The sequence below is a fragment of the Gobio gobio genome (genome assembly GCF_949357685.1).
Source record: "Gobio gobio genome assembly, chromosome: 22".
Classification (NCBI taxonomy): Eukaryota; Metazoa; Chordata; class Actinopteri; order Cypriniformes; family Gobionidae; genus Gobio; species Gobio gobio.
This window is the reverse complement of record NC_137118.1, coordinates 7,579,925-7,602,274: the sequence shown is the minus strand read 5'-3', so window position 1 is coordinate 7,602,274 and position 22,350 is coordinate 7,579,925. Positions and strand designations below refer to the sequence as shown.

General features: G+C 38.1%; 1 protein-coding gene across 1 annotated transcript in view; it reads right to left on the bottom strand.

The window, feature by feature from the left end:
* Positions 1-22,350, bottom strand: part of med13a (mediator complex subunit 13a) — a 105,122-nt gene that overhangs the window by 29,720 nt on the left and 53,052 nt on the right. The window contains exons 4-9 of the mRNA XM_079804804.1: positions 20,266-20,411; positions 12,749-12,946; positions 12,422-12,616; positions 12,147-12,309; positions 11,303-11,416; positions 2,852-3,580 (exon numbers count right to left, since the gene is read on the bottom strand). Of these exons, the coding sequence (XP_079660930.1) occupies positions 2,852-3,580; positions 11,303-11,416; positions 12,147-12,309; positions 12,422-12,616; positions 12,749-12,946; positions 20,266-20,411 (1,545 nt within the window). The remainder of the gene's footprint in view (positions 1-2,851; positions 3,581-11,302; positions 11,417-12,146; positions 12,310-12,421; positions 12,617-12,748; positions 12,947-20,265; positions 20,412-22,350) is intronic.

The window sequence follows — 22,350 nt, the reverse complement described above, 5'->3', positions numbered from 1 at the left end:
CAGAGACAGCTCTCTAAACCACAGCACTGCCTCTTTTTCTGATCTTAGGCAACTCCAGGCAAACAACATTTCAGTGGAAACAATACAGATGCAAACCACTTTTGAAATGTTCACATACACCTAAAATAGTTGAAGGGAACTACATTATTTAAACATCAGATATGAGAGAAACATCCACACGAAAACAACATTTTCCAAACAGCCATTTATTTTCTAGTGAGGGATTAAGGGACATACTTTTTTTCAACTTAATTCTATCAACAAGCATTCTTCCAGGAAGACAACGGCACGGCTGAGAGAAGTGTACACTTTATTTTGCCATAACACTGCTGCTTCGTGAATTTATGAGGGGCATAAAGTCACTGCTTTTAGTATCTCTCATCCATAACGGTTTAGAGGAAAAGTTCATAGTGCTAGACTAACATTATTCACACAAACGTGTCCAAACATTCCCACACCGGGCCAAATATCATTGCGACCTACGAATGTTCCTCCTTCAACAGATTCAACAAACGCCATCTCATGTTAATAGATGCGACATTATGGATCATACGAAAAACCAAATGTTTTCATTTTTTGGATACAAAGTAACACAGCCAAAGTGATGGATGTGCTTCCCGCTAACAGTATAGGTACAAGAATTTTCATCATCATGCATATTAGCACAAATACATAGAAAACTGCAGTAAAACAAATACAACTTTAACCCTTTGTTGATTTAAACTTCTGGAGATGTACACTTTAACAGACATTTTTCACACGAGTAAACATGTCACGGCTTAGTTGGAGACTCATCAAACTGCACTGGCACTGGTGTCAAATGTCTGTGCTTTTAAATCAAGATAGCCAGCCGAAGTTCCCTTTGTGCATATCGCAGGAGAGTCACGGCTGAGCATATGGTGGATCTGAACGCATCCTTATTTCATCTATAATTTATTTTAACTTCAACTGTTCCATAGAAGAAAATAAAAAGCAACCACAGTAAGTTGTGAAGGTCTATTTCACACATATCCTGTCTGCATTCTTGTGACTTTTGACCTAAATCTAGTCCACTAGCTTAAGTCTAGCTTATTACTGCCCACTTTGACAGGAAGATATTGTTTGAACACCAAAAAAAGCGATCAAAAAACTTTTTTTTTCCAATAACCTCTGTGATTATTGGATTCTCTATTATGATATACATATATATTCTTACCATTCAAAAGTTTGGGGTCAGTAAGATTTTTTTTTTTTTAAAGAAATTAATACTTTTATTCAGCAAGAACATTTCTATTTCAAATGAAAGCTGTTCTTTTTAACTTGAATTCATTAAATAATCTTGAAAACAACCTTGATGATGATAAGAAATGTTTTTTTGAGCACAAAATCATCATATTAGAATGATTTCTGAAGGATCATGTGACACTGAAGACTGGAGTTATGATGCTGAAAATTTTGCTTTGCCATCACAAGAATAAATTACACTTTAAAATATACTAAAACGGAAAACAGGTTATTTATTTATTTATTTATTTATTTATTTATTTATTTATTTATTTATTTATATATATATATATATATATATATATATATATATATATATATATATATATATATATATATATATATATATATATATATATATATATATATATATATATATATATATATATATATATATATATATATATATATATATATATATATATATATATATATATATATATATATATTTTTTTTTTTTTTTTTTTTTTTTTTTTTTTTTTTTAATACAATGTTACTGTTTTACTTTTATTTATCAAATAAATGCAGCTCTGGTGAGCAGAACATTTAAAAGAAATCTTACCAACCCCAAACTTTTGAACAGTACTGTGCATAATATTTTTAGCAATAGTCCCTTAATTTTACAGAGTGTAGAAAAGCAGTGCCCTAATTTCTCTCTGTCTTGTTTTAGTATGTGTCCTTTAGGTCCACAACCTGCTGTTTAAAATTGTAACTTGCTCATTTCTACTGTAAATCCCTACTTAAAGCCCTGAGTGTTTGTATGCACGTGTGAGATGGACACATAATCTCCTAGTTCACAACAGTGCTGGGCCTGCACATTAGTGAAGTATGATGTCAAAAGGGCGATGCGAGAGATTAACATGGTGTGTGTGCACTAAGAGAAAGAACATTCTACACAGAACGAGAGTGTTTTTGTGCGCGAGTGTGTAGAGGTGGGGGTGTGCAGGGCCACATCACAGCTATTTCAAAACACATACTGCACAAACAGACGGGAACGCTTGGGGTTCGGTATTGGGGGGCTCTCGCTAACAAGCTAAATAAAAGGGCCGTGAGCGGAGGGGATTAAGGGGTCCACAGGGTGGTCCTGCTCACACTTTAGGAACACATTTACTTAAGCCATTATTACACAACACAAATGCACAATACAATCCTCCAGGCTGTTTACAGGTTATGGAGAGCTCTAAATCCTAAAGATATGTACTTTCAGTTCACTGCATTGTTTAAGATTTCAGGGAGGTTTTAAAAGAGAATGTAAACAAAATGTCTTTTGAAAACATGTGCAGCCATACAGCCAAAAATCACAAATTCCGATTATGGGTTACCATACTTGGCCTTCACATCATGTGACTGTCCCTGTAAGCTAAACGTCTTAGCCAATCATAACACAGGTCATTTACATAAACAAAGTATAGTCTATTAAATTCAAATGGTCGGTGAGGGAATAGAGCTGTATGTTTGTCCAACCTATTGAAGACAGAAGTGTTCAAGATTTTTTTTTATTATTTCACTTGGTGATCCCAGTAGCTCAGAATGATATTTACCTACAAAAAAAGTGCATGAAATTGCTTGTAAAGAACCTGATACTCACTCAGTAGCAGACATAATCCCTTCAGCTCCGAATGAAGCCTCTTCTCTGAGTTTGTCTCCCGGTAGTGATGGTGTGGGAAACTCTGCGTCTTTCCTACGCGGCAGGTTGAAGAACCTCCACGGCGCGTGACTCCCGTCGTCATCCAGGTTTACTGCTGCACTGATGTATGGGGTAGGCTCCAAGGGCTCCGAGTATGCAGGGGGGAAAGGTTGTGTGAGGGGATCCAAACGGGCGTCATCTGGGCCTTTCTGGGGCAAAAGGCATGGCTCTGCTGAAGGAGGGTAAAAATGTTGGCTGTGTGGGGTGGAGGGGTTTTTAATGGCGTCTGAGGCTTCCTCGCCACGTTCGCAGGGGTGAGGGCTCAGCGGTGGTGGCTGAGGGGAGCCGCCCATCTCCGTCGGGCCACTGTTGCCCACGTTAGCTCCGCCCCCGCTGTGTAGTTGTGGCGGTTTTGAGCCAGTGTTCACGTCAGATTGGCGGAGCCCAGGAAATCGGCCACCCTCTTGACCTCGAAGAGCCAAGCGCTGGCCTGCAGAAGCGTCAGTTTCCATGGAAACATCTTCGCAGACTGAGTTGCGGTGGTGGAAGGGTGTCTGCGGGCGCTTCTGCTGCTTGTCTCCCTTCTCGGGCTTCTCCCCGGCTTTGTGCTTGATGGGCGGCTGCTGCGTCTGACCGGCAGTGGGCGGCTGACCAGGCGTGCTGCCCGCTCTCTGCTTCAATGTTTTGTGCCTGATAAGAGAAAGAAATATTTTAATTCAACAGGGACATGAGTTATGAACTGATGACATCATTAATAAGAAAGCCTATTACCAGAAATCTTTTTTTTTTTTAATATTCATTTCTTTTCATAGAGTTCATAACATTTCTTTTCAGGTTTAATTGGCCTTTGAGACTCGCAACAGAGAAATGTAACAGTTTCTTAATTAGCTCATTATTTAAAATTTTCAAACTATTATTGGATCCTTGAAAAAACACCTTTGAATAAAGATTCTCTGCTTGTCGAGTCCGAAGACAGGTTTAAGAAACCACCCTTTTAACAACAAGCGCTCCACTCCTATCAGAGTCTGTCTGACCTGATAACGCGTGTCCACACTTTCTCAGAGATATGTAAAGCAGCGCAGCTGCCAGAGTTTCCCTGTGGGATCGCCTTTACAGTGTCTCTCATTTATAATGTTGTTCTTCAGAGGCAGTCACCATCTCAACCTCCACAGAATCCCAACACACAAGCCTGTAGGCTTTTATCCCTCCCTTAAAAATGCAACACTTCCACAACAACCACTTGTGTTACAAAGCCAGGAAACTTCACTTTGGTTCAGATATCTAACAGTGTGGTATAAGTATGCATGTTAGTATTTGAGAGAGAGGCTAGAGTGTGTAGTTTATGTGTAGTGTGAGGAGTTTGGGGGTTAAGGAACTTAATTTAGCCCATATTTGTAACCAAAGAAACCACAGGGTAACTTTGAGGTTGGAACGGAGATGATGAGAGTATGTAGTGTTGTGAGACCTATAACTGCATTTTCGAGTCGAGAAATAAATTAATATTCTTTATTTAGCAAGGATGCGTTCAATTGATCAAAAGTGACAGGGAGACATTCATATTGTTACAAAAGTTTTCTATTTTAAATGAAGCAAAAACTGTTTGCAACACTGATTATAATAAGAAATGTTTCGTAAGCATCAAATAAGCATATTAGAATGATTTCTGAAGGATTAGGGGTGTAAATCGGACGGTTCATCACGATTCGATACAATATCGATTTACAATACAATAACGCTACAATATTTTCCGATACCTCAAAAAGTTCTGTAAAAAAAATGTTATATATATATAATTTAAAATGACATATAAATACTATAAAATTAAAAGACGTTTCTTTTAAATGCACCTTTATCTACAGAAGCACAAAAAATAAATAAAAGAAGACTCAATTCAGTGGCCTATGTGCTCTGTTTGAGATGAGTGCACGCTGCTTTTTGCAAGGCTTTAAACACGAGCAAATGATAAACTTTCGTGAAGATTCAGCACTGTCCCGAGAGTCTTTCACAAGCTCTGAAAGGTAATTTAAACGAGAATGCACGCATTGGCGATAATACAAAGACTTACATTGTGTGAAAATGTGGAGAGTGTTAAAATAAATGTGCCTCTTAAATATATAAATAGCCTATACAGGTATCGATTTAACGCTTGGCATCGATGCATCGTATCGTTAGACATTAGATCGATGCATCGATATATATCAATGTATTGTTACACCCCTATGAAGGATCATGTGACACTGCTTTGGCATCACAGGGATAAATTACAGTTTAACATGTATTAAAGCATAAAAGACTTCCCATATATCAGAGACAAGCATCGGTGTTCTGAAATGGTAATCAAAAGTAATCAAATGTAAATGAATGTCCCTGTTACACTTAATATTGTCACATATTCCTGATTAAACATTACATTAAAAAAAGAGAACAATTATTACAATTATTTTTTGTATTTTTACATTAAATATGTAATGTTCTATTTATTAAAACCAAATATAAATCTCATCAAGTTAGTTTAAGCATTTTTTAAGCATAACTACAGGCAGTAACAATTTAAACGATATATATTTTATTTGTGAACTGATGTTCAGCTGTTTTTTTTAATAGATTTGAATAGTAACTTATTTTTATCCGTCATCGTGTGCGGTAAACACTGGTCAGACACAGATGTACCGTTAATTTCACCACGCAGATTACTCACTAAATAACCAGTCATCATGTTTTCAGGATATTTCAAGTTTGATTTTGACGTGACAATGCGATTATATCCAAGTGGCTGAGCTGTTTACTTACTTTTTAATGAATCTTCTCATTAAGTGCATTATTTTGTTCATTCACAGTGATTCACGAACACGCACGAAAACAAGAGGCAGGATTTATAGCACAAACTAATCATATCATCATAGTGAATTGCCTCCTCTTACTTGACTTTCCCCCACCAAACGCACTGCACGCTTAAGAGGGTCTGTTAAAACTGAACGGGCTCAGGCAGGGGAGGCAAGAGCGAAGCAAACTCCTGCTGTAACTTTACCTGCTAGTGTCACTGATGGACAGTGTTACAATTTTTGGAGGTGGACAAAAATATTACTAGTTCTTCAGAGAAACATTTACCTGCACAATCAAACTTAACAGCAAAAAACAACCAGACCACAAGGGAGTCAAAGGTAAAATTATACCCTTTTATCCTCCCACTCAAACAATTTCACATGTACACACACAACAACACAGCCACTCACACTCACACACATACACACAAGCAGAATGCTAAGCAAGCAGAAGGATCTCAGTCGATGCATGGTCATTTTCACTTCACGGGGGGACTCCGAGTTTCATCATACCTCTCATGCTGGGTCTCTTCCAAAAAACATATTTGGCAAATGACACCAGTCCCACAGCGCCTGGCCTTCTCTTGGCCTGAACTGAACAGCTACTCAAAGAAGAGAAAGTGAAGACGACTAATAGCAAGACCAAACTGCACTAACACAAGTCTGTGTTAATGTTACTTACAAAGATCCACAGATAGTATTTAGGCTCATTCTCTCTAGTACTTGCTGCTTCTTGATTACAAAACCATTATCTACCTGAAGTAGGCATGTCCACAGCACCGATATTATTGGACTACATTGATAGTGAAAGTCAATCTCTGTTCCTTTCAAGTCCTGTCACGGCAAGCCACGACAATATTAGTGTGCATCTATTACGATAACTACAGTTGGCCAGCGAGTCAGCTAGTGTCTAATCTGTAAACACAAGTTATAACAAGTTATCATTTTCTGTAGCATGTAACCAGAATCAATTTGAACAATTACTATTTACATAATTAGGCTAAATGGCAAGAACTGCAGACTCTTATAAGAGATAACAGCCTAATATGTTTTTTTGTAATACAAAGTTACAATCCAAAACATTTATTAAAAATTCAAGCAGTTTACTTGATTTTTTCTTTGTCGTAATTTGTTCTGTTGCTTGTAATTTGTTTCTTTTTCCCCCCGCCTGTTTTTGGTATCATGAAAACTGAAGCTGAAGTACCCTTTCATGAAGCAAAGAACAATAAACTAGCACACTTCATTCAAACATTAATTAATTATCGCCCTCTTTAATTATGAAACAAATACACACTCAGAGTTCTGTAATGATGCTAAGTGTTAAAAATCAAATTCATAACCGTATTTTAACTGTTATGCTACCAAGCCAAATGGCAATAGAAGTTTCCGGATCACTTCCACCAAATCTAAATCTAAATACAATACAAGCTGAACACTCAGGAGTCACAAAATCATGCAAAAACATGCAAGTGGAGGGACCTAGATGTAACTCAGCAATTTACAGAGTAGGGGTGCAGGATATTCATTAAAACGTGATATTGCAATATCGATAATGAATATTGCAATATCGATATTAATTTCTATATTTTTAAACCTATGTAAAATTACAAAAGTTACGGAAAACACATCAAAATAGATTCATAACAAATAAAACAAGTTCTTACAACACAAGGTTTATTTCAACCGAAAGTCACATTGGATAAGTGAATAACAAGTGAAAACAACATGAATAAATAAATAATAATCATGTCTGGTTGTACAGTAGGGATGCAACAATACAGTTAGTCCACGGTTCAATACATACCTCGGTTTTTAACTACGGTTTTTGGTTCGGTTCTGATGGCTTGTCATATCAGTTTTTTGCTATTCTATTCTTAGGCGACACGAACAGAAAGTTATTATTATTATAATTTTTTATTATAAATTATTTTTTTATTGCAATATTCTTTTTATTTTACTTAAAAGACTTGAAAAAAACTATTATAATATTGTTGTCAATGGCTACCATCAACTGTCTGGTATTGAACTGTCGGTGTTCAACAGAAGAAATGAATATAGGTTTGGAAACAACATTAGAGTGAGTAACTTATTACATTATTTTAGCGGTGAACTGTCCCTTTAAGGACAAGCGGCAGCTAGGCTGCACTGCTGTCAATTTAAGACCTCTACACATCTAATATACATGTGCTCATATCAGCACGTAGACTGACAGGCACACTCAAACTGAGCCGAAATAAACTGAGAGAAATATTTAAAACGGAGAGAAATAAAAATAATTAATTAAATGCAAAACCACCCATCGTAAAGTGGCTTGTGGTGGTTCTTAAGTATTTCGTCTTCTCCCTGAGCAACACTCATTTTCTTACTTTTGTGTTCTTTCTTTTGCTCCACTCGCTTCCTTCGCTCTCTCTTTAGGTCTTTTCTTTTCTTTCACTTCGTTTTGTTGTGCGCTGGTGTGTGCGTCGAGCTGGCCCGACAAGAGTGTGTGTGTGTGTGTGTGTGTGTGTGTGTGTGTGTGTGTGTGTGTGTGTGTGTGTGTGTGTGTGTGTGTGTGTGTGTGTGTGTGTGTGTGTGTGTGTGTGTGTGTGTATATAGAGCGAGAGAGAGAGACGGTTAGCTTTGGAGCGATTAGTAGGGACCTGGTTTGAAAAAAAAATAGATCCCATAAAGAATGTATATACAGTGAAACGAGTCTCATTTTGTCATAAACAAAATATCGCATAATTATCGTGAGACTTACGATATAATATCGGACGTGATATTGCGATAACGATATTGAATCGATATATCGTGCACCCCTATTACAGAGCTGCAAGACTAGATACAGCCTGATATATTATATACAGATAAACATTCAAAACACGTAGAATATCTAAGCAAGTTCATTTCTTCTCTACATCAGAGAAAAAAAAAAGAAGAAATAAAATCAGACACGACTTGAAAGGGCTCCAGACTAACATTTTAAAGTTCTACAGATGGTGGCACCAGCACCTGATTGGGTAGCGCTGGGGGGGATTTTTAATCATAAAGTTAATTTAATCATAAAATTACTAAATTTCACTGTTAGAAGGTTGTACGAACTAGGGTTGGGCCAATAGACGATGTCATCGTCCATCGCCGATGGCTGACAGGCATCCCGATGTTGAGCCTTTCACTGTAGACATCGTCTGATGCCAATTTGGTAGACATCACCCAACCCTAGTACGAACCCTGTAATGAATTAATGTAAAAACATTTGACTATTTCTGCCACAATACTATGGTTACAGTTAGCATTACTACATTAAATCCATGGTGAATGTTGATGATTTGTGGACTGGAAAAGCCTTGTTCATTAAAAGCAACATGCTTCTCTTGGTTTCCACGTCAGCGCTGTTTGATCTGATATATATGGTTTATAACTAGGGTTAGGTACCGAACTGGTACTTTTAAGGGCACCGACCGTGTTACGTCGGTACTACCGAGTACCGATTCACATTAAATCAATCGGTGCCAAATTTCAGTGCTTGAGAACGCATCTGGTGATATAAACTAGTGTCTGTGAATATTAAACCGCAAAACGATTATTTAAATACGAATCCTGCATGTCCTGTGTGTCTCTGTGTGAAGGAATGCCACAGACGAGCGGTTTAATTTACCTCACTCACACACACACACACGTGACGGTCGCGTGTTTCCATCTGTGCCATCTCATACGAGGATATGAATGTATGAACATCATCTCTAGAGCTGCTCTGAGAGTCACTTCATGAGCATTTTACTGTTTCATTTGAGAAAAACTACCGTCATATCATAAACACACAGAAACACAAAAGGTCTTCACAGCAACTCGTCAAAATAAAAGTTGGGTTTAACTTAAATATATTACTGTTGTACAGTAGAATTTAGATACGTCTCAATGTAATAATAACAAATAACAAAACTCATAATTTAAGTAACAATAATTTTTCTGCCATGTTTTAATTTTAACAGTATAAAGCTCAGCTGTGCAGCTTGTTTGACAAAAAAAAGTTTAATTAAATTAAAATATATATTAAATTAATGTTTTATGTCTTCATTTGATTACCAGAAAATACAAAACAGAATTTGTGGGAAATCTTTTCATTGAAATTAAAAAATAAATAAAAATAATTAAATTAATTAGCTAGTAACCTACTATTTACTGGTAAATATTACAGCATACACACATCACAGACAATGGTAGACAATGACCAAGACAGCTCTGGCATAATGTCAATAACAATTCTATAAATTACTTTTCAGTTATTTCTTTACAGTTCTGAATTTATTTACAGTTATTGAGGTGAACATCCCGAAAAGTACAGAAAAAAGGTAAAATCTGACTGGTACCATGGGATTTTGCGCTAAATTTGAATGCTTATCGCTAGATCTCTCAGAAATGTCATTAATACTGTGGCAAATTCAAACACATTCTCACTCGATCTCCAATTGCGCTGTGTAGTAACGGTGTCACATGATCGAGAACGGCCTGTGAGTAAACCTGTTCTGAACTCAAACGAGAAGTGTGCTTCCGTCTGTCGACAAAACTCAAGACAGGCAGTCACATGCTCAGATTAGGCCTGTCATGATAATTAAATAATCATCAGAAATATATATCGTCACATGATCCTTCATCAATCATTCTTATATTATGATTTGTTGGTACAAAGCCATCTAAAGTCATTCCATAGCTGAATGTGAGGGACAGAAGAATATTTACATCGTTAAATTAAAGTTCACGGAAACTCGTCTTCCCTCCTCTGCGGGCCTGCGGCTGTCAATCATTCATTCTCCATTCAGCATTCAAACAGTGCACGGTAAAACTCTCTTCATTATCATATATTCCCGTTATAATACTTGATCTGTAGATAAAGGGCTGTGGATACGCATAAAATGACTTTATCTTGCTGGAGTTTATCTAGCTGTTTCTAAACGATGTTGTACACGCTACCGGGTGACAACACAAGGACTATTAATTAGCATCACAATACCTGGAATTTAAAACTGTGAAGAAACAAATGATCAGTAAACTGTTGGACAGATACACAAGAATTACTTTTTGTAATTGCAATTTTTTTTAACTATCCACTCACCTAGTTTAATATATTTTTTATTTGAATAATATACACACAAAAAATGTGTGACAAAGCCCTAAAACTGACAATTAATCGGCATAATTGCGGGCTGGCCGGGCCAAGCAGGATTTTACCACCTCCGCCTCATTTTGAGCCAGGAAAACCCCTGGTTGTGGTTTCATTCCGCTTTCGATTAATTTGCCATTTGATGCCTTACATATAAAATCAGTGCGACCTCTAACAAAATGCATGCACCAGCAAGTAAAAAGGTCGCAAAATGCAACCAGTTGGTTGCAGTCTGGAGAACTACTTAACACCATCACTCAGAAACCAGCTCCTCTAGTTTTCACAAGGAGCTTATTTAATACTCCATGAAAAATGTAATGCCTGTCATTTTAAAGAATGACATATGACACTATAAGAGCAGAAAAGCGATTAGTGGCAGCAGAAGAGTGGGATGGTTAAACAACGAGAGCCTATGAGAGTACAAGGCTAAGTGAGTTTGCATGTTTGTACCTTGAACAGTTGCAGCTTGATCTCTGTGTGGAGTCAACAAAGTCCCAGGAGCCCACTTTCATCAGCGTCTCCTCATCGCTGGTCCCGTTGGAGGCTGTGGCGGAGAATTTCCGTCTGTGGAGAGACAATGAAACGAGATTGGAATAAAACTCTGTATCTTCTGAATGGCTTTCTAAATCACAAAATCCATGGTATTTCGTCAAGGCTAGTTGTTATACGTTTTACTCGAATGAATATTTCCCAGGGTAGGTTTTATTTTGAAAGTCAATTTCTGCATAGACACATACAATTAAGTCTTGGCTACACAAAAGCTTTTGAATATTTCACTGTTATTGCCCAGGAAAAATGATTTTATTTAACACACATTGACCTTTTGGAGTAAAGTCATAAACTGCCATTACAGACATCACATACTATTATTGCATTTTTAGCTAAACTTTTAACAATAAAACAATTGTGAAATGGTAGAAAGTGAACATGCAAAAAAACTAATGTTTCGGGAAAAATTGCAACCAATAAATTGCATTAATTTAAAATGAATCTAAAATGTGACAACACATCCTGACATTGTAGTTTAGAGGACAGAAATGTTTTTCCTAAAATGGATTAAACAAACCATAATGAAAAATGAAAACAGAAAAGTTGTTTGAAAACAACTAGCACCAATGACTTGCTTGCTTTCTTTTTCTCCTCATTAAACAATCAATGATGAGACATTCAGTGACACATTGTACCAGTATTAGCAGTGCGTTGTTGGCTCTGTCTTTGATTTATCTTGACTTTGTGGGATTGTCTAATGTAAGATTTGCTCTGAGCTCACCTGAGCATGTCTGAGCACACTTACTTGTTCTGAGCTCGGTTGATGTTGCATTCTTGCCAGACACTCTCAACCACCTGACTGGCCATCCTGCGTGGAATCTTGCCACCATGGTGACTGGTGCTGTCAACACTGAATCCATCCATTGCCATCGGCAACCGCATCCACTTCTGTGCTGAGTGAGAGTGAACTACAAAAAGAAAGAAAAAGACAAAAAGTTTGAGAGTGCTACATCTATTTCATGGATGCTTCCCATGAAATAAGAAGGGTATGAGTTTGAGTCAAAGTTAAGGCGTGTTCACCTGTCTGAGCTTCCTCGGGTGAGGTGGGAGGAGTCAGGGTAACTGAAGAGATGGCAGGGTCACGGTTTGAAGTAGGCACTTGATGGCCGTTTGAATAGACAGCAGTGCAGTGCGACGACCCCGTGGGTGTTACAGTAGGGATGTCTGACTGCGGGACTAACACCAGGCATGAAGGATACACCATGCGCACACCACCTGGAGAAAAAGCCCACGCATTAACACGATGAACAACTAATAAATGCACAAACGCATACATGTATTGCCTCCACAATGCAATTAGTTTACCTAACAGACTTTTAAGTAAAATATATATTTGCTCCAACCCACCAACAAGCACTTCCACTGCTGCCAGGGAGTCGTCCTCCCAGTCGATGTCCTCCATTTTGTCCTCTGCGCTCTCCTTGGAGGTTGGGCTGATGGGATAGAACTGGTTCCATTCTTCAATGAGTTTCTGTGTCGGAGGGTCAGACCGCTTGAAGGACTGGCCGGTCAATGTCCCGTTCAGTCCAAATGGACTCAGAATCACTGTAGAGAGAAGATGATGATATTTAATGATACACACTACATACTGTACAGAACACTACAGTGGCATAAAGGGCAAGAATCTGGGACACAGGCCTGTCACGATTATCTGATCTAATTAAGATTGAGATAAAATCACAATCATTGTGCTCTTTTAATCCCAATCGCCATTCAAATAAGGAGATTTTATGCAAATATCAATATTTCACCATTACAAATGCAGATGATTTATTATTATTATTATTATTATTATATTACAATATTAAAGCTAGGTTTTAATACAATTAGGCACCACAAAACAACAGTGCAAAATTAAAATATATTATAAATGTTGTAATCTTAATAACAATAAATATACATTTAAAAAAAATTATATTTTCCAACCAACCCTCTACAAAGCGAGTAAATCACTTGCATTTGCAATTAAATCTTCACTCTGGGCGACTAAATATCTATCATTAGCCATTGGCCAATAAATGCTTAGATTTTACTCGCCAGTGTCTGTGTGTTAGAGGCTAAGAATAAATTTAGCAAAGATATTTTCACTCGGTGAACACTCAGAGAAACAGTTTCGCTCTCCGTCTATTTTAGTTCAGCTCAACGGATGCACAGTGTACCTGTGTTTCTCACACACGCAAAGAGAGTGTCTTAAATACCACGTAGAATCAACGCACTACATGTAAACCATATTCTTTGTTGTATTTTTCTGTCAAAACAGCGGAGTTCATTTGGAATTATAACGTGGTTTCTCCGGTAGAATTATTAGGTGGTTTCTCCGGTAGTTTATGGTAGGCGGGACTAATGCCTAAACAGCAATCTCATTGGCTGGTGCTCATCTATTACGCACCTGTTTTGATTTCAGCAAATCAGAGTGAACGCTGACAACGTGATTAATATTGAACCCAGCAGCTCATCAATCCTTAGTGCGTTGTATATTGTTATTAGTAGTAGAATTAGTATTAGTATTTTTTTCCTTTTAATAATAATTACCAATATCAATTTTTTTACAGAAACACTGAATAACCAACAATATCTTAAGAACCACCACCAGTCCTAAGTTCTAAGTCATAAACTTACACTGTGAAAGACATCAGGGAAAAAAAGACTATTCAATTGTTAACTGTAATTAATTGCATGATATCTAAAATGCAGACAAAAAAAATCATGATTGTGACAATTAACAAAATGAATTACCAAGACCATGTAACATGCATCGGGGATAACCATTTAGCCTTTAAGCAATTCACCTATCATCTAGGTGTTCACATGTTATGGCAAAAGAACCTCTGCTAAAAAGCACAATCAAGTGGCATTTATCTGGCGTTGTCCTTGGAAAGTGGCTGGTTCTTCCCATGTAAAAAGCCCAGCATATGTAGAAGAAACGCATGAAGAGTGAAGAGCGTGTAATCAGAACAGGGCCAAAGCAAATGAGTCTATGAAGCGGGGAACACTGTACAAACACTCCCGCCTGGCTCTCTCTCAACCGCTCGCTCCACTTCTGTTCCTCATTAACTGTGGTCTTAAATGACTCCTCCACTGCAGCCGGGTCTCTTTCCTTCCTCCTTTCTCTCAGACACTTTCCGAAACCCTTTCATATCAACACAGCCTCCAGTTACTGCCAAGCAGCACTCATTCAGAGCTCATAAACCAACTTAAATAAACAGGTCACTCAGAGGGAGAGAGACAGAAACAGGATGAAAGAAAGACAAGGAGAGAGAGTAAGACAAGGTGAAGCGCAAATATGGAAGCAACAGCATCAGTTTTCACCCTATTGGTGTCTTGAGAACACTTCATTTTCTCAAGAGCAGCCCTGTTTCATGATGTTTTAACGCCTTAAAAAAAACAACTAAACACAGAGGTAGGTAGTTAAAAAATGTTCCCAAGGAAATCTCATATTGTACTTGATATATTGATCCACATATTAGGGGTTAGGAGGAAGGAAGGAGCTTCCAGGGAGAAAGTAGGGGGGGTGAATCCATCCTGTGTCCTTCCATTAGCCGGCTCATTCCATGGCCTTCATCACACAAATCCATAAAAGCCGCAATGACAGAGGACACCTCCGTCCATCCGGAAGAGGTATGGGAAGAGGGAATGGGGAGGGGGGCTATACAAATGGAAAAGTGGCACGATTCATCTTTAATGGGTTTCAGTGGCTTAAACCTACACGCTCTAACAGAGATCATTATCCTTTATCAACACTGGCTTTAAGACAAAAGCTTCCAAAATGCATTATTTCAAGAAAACCGAGCTGAGCAGGCGTAACAAAACAAACACGGCTCGTTCACAGAATGTCTCTCCAGGCAAAAACGGCTCTTTTAATATCCGACAGCTCCCTGATTGAGCCAAGGTGACGGGCCGGAATTTGTTTGGCCTCTGGACCGCCGGCTCGTCGTAGCGCATCAGAAAAGACTCAGCTGAGATACACAAAATATTTACAGAAAGGAAGCCCGGCGTTGAGCTCTTCGGGCAGGTGGCAGGGCGGAAGGTCAGAATTTGCATTGCAGGGGAGCTCAAAGCATTGAATCCACTAAAGAGGTCTCCGCAAGTCGGCCATCATTAGAGCGAGATCTGCTGCTCTGGTCCACATTTGATTGGGGGCATCACACAGATATAAAGCAATTTTCAGACAAATAGGCAAACAAATGTATTCCAATATCACACCGTTCACCTCACATTTATTCTGTCAAGCAATCTGTACACTACCAGTCCCTCTCTCTCTCTCTCTCTCTCTCTCTCTCTCTCTCCTGCTCAGTTAAGTGAGCTATGAGTTCATTACACCCCTCTCACTGCTCTTTATGAGGTCATAGTCGCAACACTCGCACGCTCACTAATCCGAGACTGTCAGAAGCGGTGAGCAGCAGACCAAAGGAGATCGAGGGAGAGCGGGCGAGTGAGAAAAAGGTCAGCTGGTTCCAATTGACACATCACACATTCCTGATTCACTGCAAAGGTTATTTCCCATCAAAAGGATGAATTATGTTTTAAAACTTTAATAAGGATCACAAACAATCACAATTATGCAAAACTTCATCAGATGTGATCCAGTGCATGGACGGAGTCCATGGTGAAGTTCTGAACGCAGATTGGTCAATACAGTGTTCCAGCCAGCGTTCCAAGATAAAATACGCAATACTGGATGAAATCCATTCTAAAGTGTGCGGCACAAGCAATACTTCCCATTGATAGTCCTTGGGTACATAATAGAAACTGAGGGCTTAAACTCAGCAATTGTTTTTTCTTCCCCGTTGTGATGTATATCCAAGTGAACTGGCTTCTCAAACAAGAAAAAAAAAAACGTAGGGGCGGGAGAATTCATTGGATGGTAAAATCATTGTCATTTGCTAAATGCTGCAATCTCATCTGAGTGACAGGTTGCTGGAAGTGAGGCTATTTTGCCCAGCCATTGCAGCGGTGCAGATGAGATAACACAGAGAGGTGTCAAGGGAAGTAAAGGTTTTAGACTGAAGATTTTGAACGCAAATAAAAAATAATTAAATGATGATGTGCTAGGGCTGCAACGACGCGTCGACGCCGTCGATGACGTCGACTACGAAAATACGTGCGTGAAATGCGTCGACGGCACATTATTTACGTTCTAGAATGGAACAGAAGATCTAGAATAATGGCAGCTTCTGCTCCCGGGCATAGTGAAAATGATAATTTATCATATAAAGCCAGACCGCGACATTCAAAAGTGTGGGAGTACTTTGAACAGAAGCCGAATAAAACTGTGCTTTGTTCGCTCTGTAATGCCGGTTTCACACTGCGCGCGGTGGCAGAGCAGGAACTGTGCGCGTGGAGAGCGGGAGCTTTCACACTGCCAATCAGTGTTGCCAAGTCTCGTTTTTTTCCGCGGGATTGGGCTACTTCTACACTGTTGCCGCGGGCTGTGTCTCATGTCCGCGGGTTGAAGCGATCCCAACTATGTGATATTTAGCCCCGGGAATGAGAATTTTAGCAGGCAGCCCTGCAAAAAAACACACTTATTTAACCCCCCGAACGCGATGTTTACCAGAGAACCTCCCCGAAACGCGATTGGGCTTGTTTTGGGCTAGTTTTGAGTAACGAATGGGTGGGTTTTGTTGTGAAAACCTGGCAACCCTGCTGCCAGTGTTCTCTCGCGCAGCTGAACCGTGGCGCGTGTATTGCAACAGACGGTCACATTTTCCGGGGTTCTTCTCCGACCCCAGTACATCTCGTGCTTTTATTTATTATGGGCTGCATATATCTCCTGTTAATGCGACCTGGTTCCCCTCTGTCCCAAACACATATGCATAATAACATGCTGTATATAGGTAGTTTGCATGATTAAAGTAACATTAAAGTTAAGATATGCCTCTAGCTTTAATCATTTAAATGTGTTTTTGAAGTTTGGGCAAAAACTTCTGGCAGCTTTAGTCGTTGTTTATGCACATGTATCTTCAAAATAGACGACTAGTTATACTATATTAAAACTATGCTGAAAGCTCCTGTATGTGAACCTTTTGCAGATAAATACAAGTGCATTTTCGTTTACTATTGACACAAATCAATAAGTAAATCATACTCAACTACTATAGTAAACAACTTTTCCTAATTAGGCCTACTCTGTATACATTTTATGATGAATAGTATCATTATATATTATGTTTAAAAAGCTCATATATTTCATTATAAAATGGCATACTATGTACACTACCCTTCCTGAAATACAATTAATATTGTCATCATTCATTGATTTCATGTTAAAATAATATACAAATTCACTACCCTCTTTGAAATACAATAATCAGTAAAAAAGAATCATAAGATTAATCCGGAAAAATAATCGCTAGATTAGTCGACTAATCGAAAAAAATAATCGTTAGACTAGTCGACAGAAAAAATAATCGTTAGTTGCAGCTCTATGATGTGCACATATAAATCATTTATAACAATTTAGGAGAATTGTCATTTTTGATTTCATGGTAACTTTTAAGGCACTGTATGTAAGATTTTTTGGATTAAAATATCCAAAAACAACTAGATCAATGTTTTAAATTTTGTTGACTTGTGTGCTTACATTTTCCCAAATGTTTCCAAATATTTAAATCCAAAGAAATAAGCAATTTTAATCTGTGTAACAGCCCGTGTCATTGCGTCGCCCATCAGTGACGTCATATCCACGTTAAGGCCCTTCACACTGAACCTGGCAGAAGAACTGAGCTTTCACACTGAAAGCGAAACGATTTAATGCCTTCAGCTAATTCCAATACATGTATGAGTAGCAATTCAGCACTTGAATTAAAATAATGTGAATTTGAGTGGTCAAACGTAACTGTAACAGAGTTTAAGTTCAGGGGAGGAGGCGGAAGTTTAACGTAACTTTAATCGTGAAATATACACAAACAACAAAACAAAAGAAGCGGCCGACTGTGACGTGTAAGCATAATAAAAACGGCAACATATAATGTTCCAGGCTCTCTGCCTGCCCTGCTTCATATCACAGTAACATTAATAAAACTGTAATACATTAGCTCATCCATGAACATTGTTTCTGCCAAAGCCCTGTCGGATTGCTTTCTATTGGCTTAGGAGGTGAAGACTACAATTCTCATGTTTCCAAGCTCATTCACGGCACCATCACGCTACACTTTTGTTTTGAATAAGCGACCTTTAGCAGTAAAATGTACATACTGTGCCTTTAAATAGGCCTAAATCTTCTAAAGTGTGAGGATTTCCCACACAGGGACACATGATCATAAATTGCAAATTGACTTCCTTAAAGTTACCATCACCGAGCATGTTTACATGCACACCAGTAAGCTGATAACTCACAAATATCAGCTTATTAATAACCAGTTTTCCCTGTTTACATGCAAACCAGTAAACTGACAACACCAAAAACGAGCAAACCGCGTTTACATGACTTTATTAGTAAATCCGATTATTTCCTTGTAGTGGTATCAGAAATAATAATTTCCGTATCTGACTCAGAGTATTCCATATGTTATGTCAGTTGTGATGTTAAATAAAGCTTACAACGTGTCAGACTCATATATTACTCTCTCATGCAGTTACAGATGCAGCGTTTTGACTGAACCACTTTTACTGCACGAGAGATGAGAACACATTTTTACAAATTTCTGGGTCTTAAAGCTACACTGTGTAACTTTTTTTGTTTATTCTTAGCTAAAAACACTTAGTTCTTTCAAAAATATATGTGCTCATTAATGTATATTTACTTAGTTCAAGTAATAAAGTATTCTCGTAAGTTTATAATATGCCATTGAAAATACATACGGGTAAGGGGTTCGAATGCGGGTCGCCATGTTGCCCCTCCATCTTGAAAGTACATTAGCCAAAGAGAGACATACCCGTAAATTCAAGCTTCGCCTTTCGCGTTTTAACACTCGATGGCACCGTGTCGAATGTGGACGAGGTCGAACTGGAAGCCATATTAATCTTGGACTAAATCGGCCACCGTAGGAGTTAAAACGAAATCGGAATTGAGAGGAACAGAAACTAAAATTCACTGGATGGTCATATATCATTTCACCACTAGATGGGGGAAAATATCACACAGTGTAGCTTTAAAAGAGTCTGCGTTTGGGATAAATTTCCTTCTTTCTTTCATGCAAAATGCTTGCTCTGTCTAGATGCGTTTAAATCTGCTCAAAGTATGCGTTTGTGTTCCCTATCACACATGCGCATTTCATTAAGCTGACAGAAAGCAGGTTAATGCGTTTACATGCCGCACAAAATTAGGGTAAGAGGCAAAAAACTACCTGTTCCGACCGGTTTATGCTTAAACAGTTTATGACCTTACTCCGATAAAAGAAAACGGGTTACCGCGTTTACATGACCATATTCGTTGTCGGCTTATTAAGCATAATCGGCTTAAGAACGTGCATGTAAACGCACTCACTAACAGCCTTTTGGAAGGACAACTAAAACAAAGTTTTGCTCAAAAAACAAAAACATCAAATCATGATTTTTTTTTTTTCATCAGTTTTTTTTTTTTTTTCAGTTTTAGCATTTCAAGATTTAAGGATGTGCAGAAGTCACCATCAGGACATCAAGCACTGCCCATTTTACCAGTAATGAAGAACACTTCCCTCTTCCCCAATACCTAAAACAGAAAAAGGTCTTTAACACCATTTCTGTATTTTAATTATTTAATTTTTTCGAGATAAGGAGGGGCAGACAGGATGCCACTGGGCTTAACTAATTATAAACCTCATCTCTTCTTTGATTAGAAAGGAAATGCTGGAAAGAGTAAAAGTGAGAGGAGAAACAAAAGCAGAGGAGGGGGGGAGGAGGGGTAGATGAAAAAGCATATCAAGTAAAGAGTGTTCTATCACCTTGGAATGGGCTGGAAGCCTGCTGGGCCAGTGTCAGGTGCTCCTCGCTCAGGTGGTATACAGGCTGGTGCTGGTTGATCTCCACACTGGTGCACACATTACTGTCTCCATGCAGGAAGAACGTGAAGGAGCAAGACAGGTGTTCTCTGAGAAAGAGAGAGAGACAGGTGTTTAAGTTAAACATGTGTGCTTCAAAAAGAAAGAAAGAAATACTCATCATAAAGAACCAACAACTAAAGACATTCTGTAAATATATTAGATGATAGGAGTCATTTAATCAGCGTCAATGAAATCTTGTGAATCATTTAAATGCCATCTGATGTGATCATTACATGCCTCAGAAAAAAAATCTGATTCATTTGTAACTAAAAACAGTATTGTCAATATATCAAACACGTGAATAACATCACACATCATTGAGATGCAAGCGTCTGCTCTTTGACCTCAAGGATTACACTGTGTTTGACCCTTCTCCTCATGAATATGCATGAGGCTCTTTAATATATGTAAAAGGACAATAACACTTCTTCTACATTAGTCACACTCTGAGCTCTGTAAAGCCTGAGCTCTGTGAAAATCAGCCCAAACTACGCTAGCTTCCTAATATGTGCTTAAAATCCTTCGTTCCACAGCGCATTAGAGTTGCTCTGCTGATCTGGAATCATCACAGGCATTAAAGCATCTTAAAGCAAAAGTAGTCCATTGGCAAAATTGCTTAACCAGAAAAACCCTCTTGTATTTCCATGAAATGCCACTGCATTATGCTTCAAAAGGAAACATTTGTAAAATAAAGTTCCTGCATGAATTTATTATGCTTGCTATGGCAATTGTTGCTATTAATACTCCTCATACTTGGGGTTAGAGATCTGAACAAGCCCCTAAACTGAAGTATTAAACTTTGATTGGTATCTCACACAAAGTTTATGCGACAAACATGAAGAACACCTCAAGAACATGCTGTTTTTTTCAGAAGAGGTATGCTTTTACTTTTCTAAGCAATCAGTTTTAATGAATTTCACAAAGATGATGGTAAAATGACAACAACTAGCAATTAAGGATGGTCACACAAGCTATATCTAGAGAACAGAAATAAAGTCTTGTTTTTCAGATTTTTTTACCCTAAAAAGATGGAACTATTAAGAACATCTAACGCTGAGTTCACACTAGGGTTGGGCGATGTCTACCAAATTGGCATCGGACTATGTCTACTGTGAAACATTGTGATGGACAATGACATCAGGGTTGGGGGGCATGATGCCCTGTCATGGACCATCTTGTGTATGACAGGGCGTTTTAAAAACTCTCGAGACCTTGCGTTTTTTCTCCACATTCAACTGCCCGCATCTCACGTTTTTTCAAAGCTAAAGCGTATTCTGTGTGAACGAGTGACACTAAGTGACGGATGCACTCAGCGCTTGACATATCAAAACTATTCAGTGTTTTCAACCACAATGTTTATTTTAGGTTTCAGACATTTAAATACACAAGTACTAGCAAAACAATACATTTATAGTTAAATAAAAAATACAAAAATGTAAAATACACACAGGTGTCTATGGAAGCAGCGATAACAATCCATTCAAATATAATTTGCAGACGTGCTTTATTCATATCAGATACACATAGCAGGGCTCCAGACTAACTTTTTTCACTAGGAGCACAGTGGCCCCCAACTGAAAATTTTAGGGGCACAACCAGAAATTTTAGGGGCGCACACCGTAAATCAACATGCTAACCAAATCTACTAATTTCCACTGTATTACTAATAGGGATGGGTATCGTTAAGGTTTTAATGGTATTACTACTCTTAGCGATACTGCTTATCAATCCGGTACTTTAACAGTATTCTTATCGGTTCTTATTATACTTTATTTATTTTATTTTAAAAAAACATAATTAAGAACATAATTAACATGGCTTTATAATCTGAAAAGTAAAATATCTATAGCAAAAGATACCGCAAAGTTTGAACAAAAATAGAAAACATGTATTTGTAAATGGACCAGTGTGCAGGCATTCGGAAGGTCTGCTAACATTAATATTACAGTAAAGAACAAACCTACAAAGAAATCTAATAAAATAATG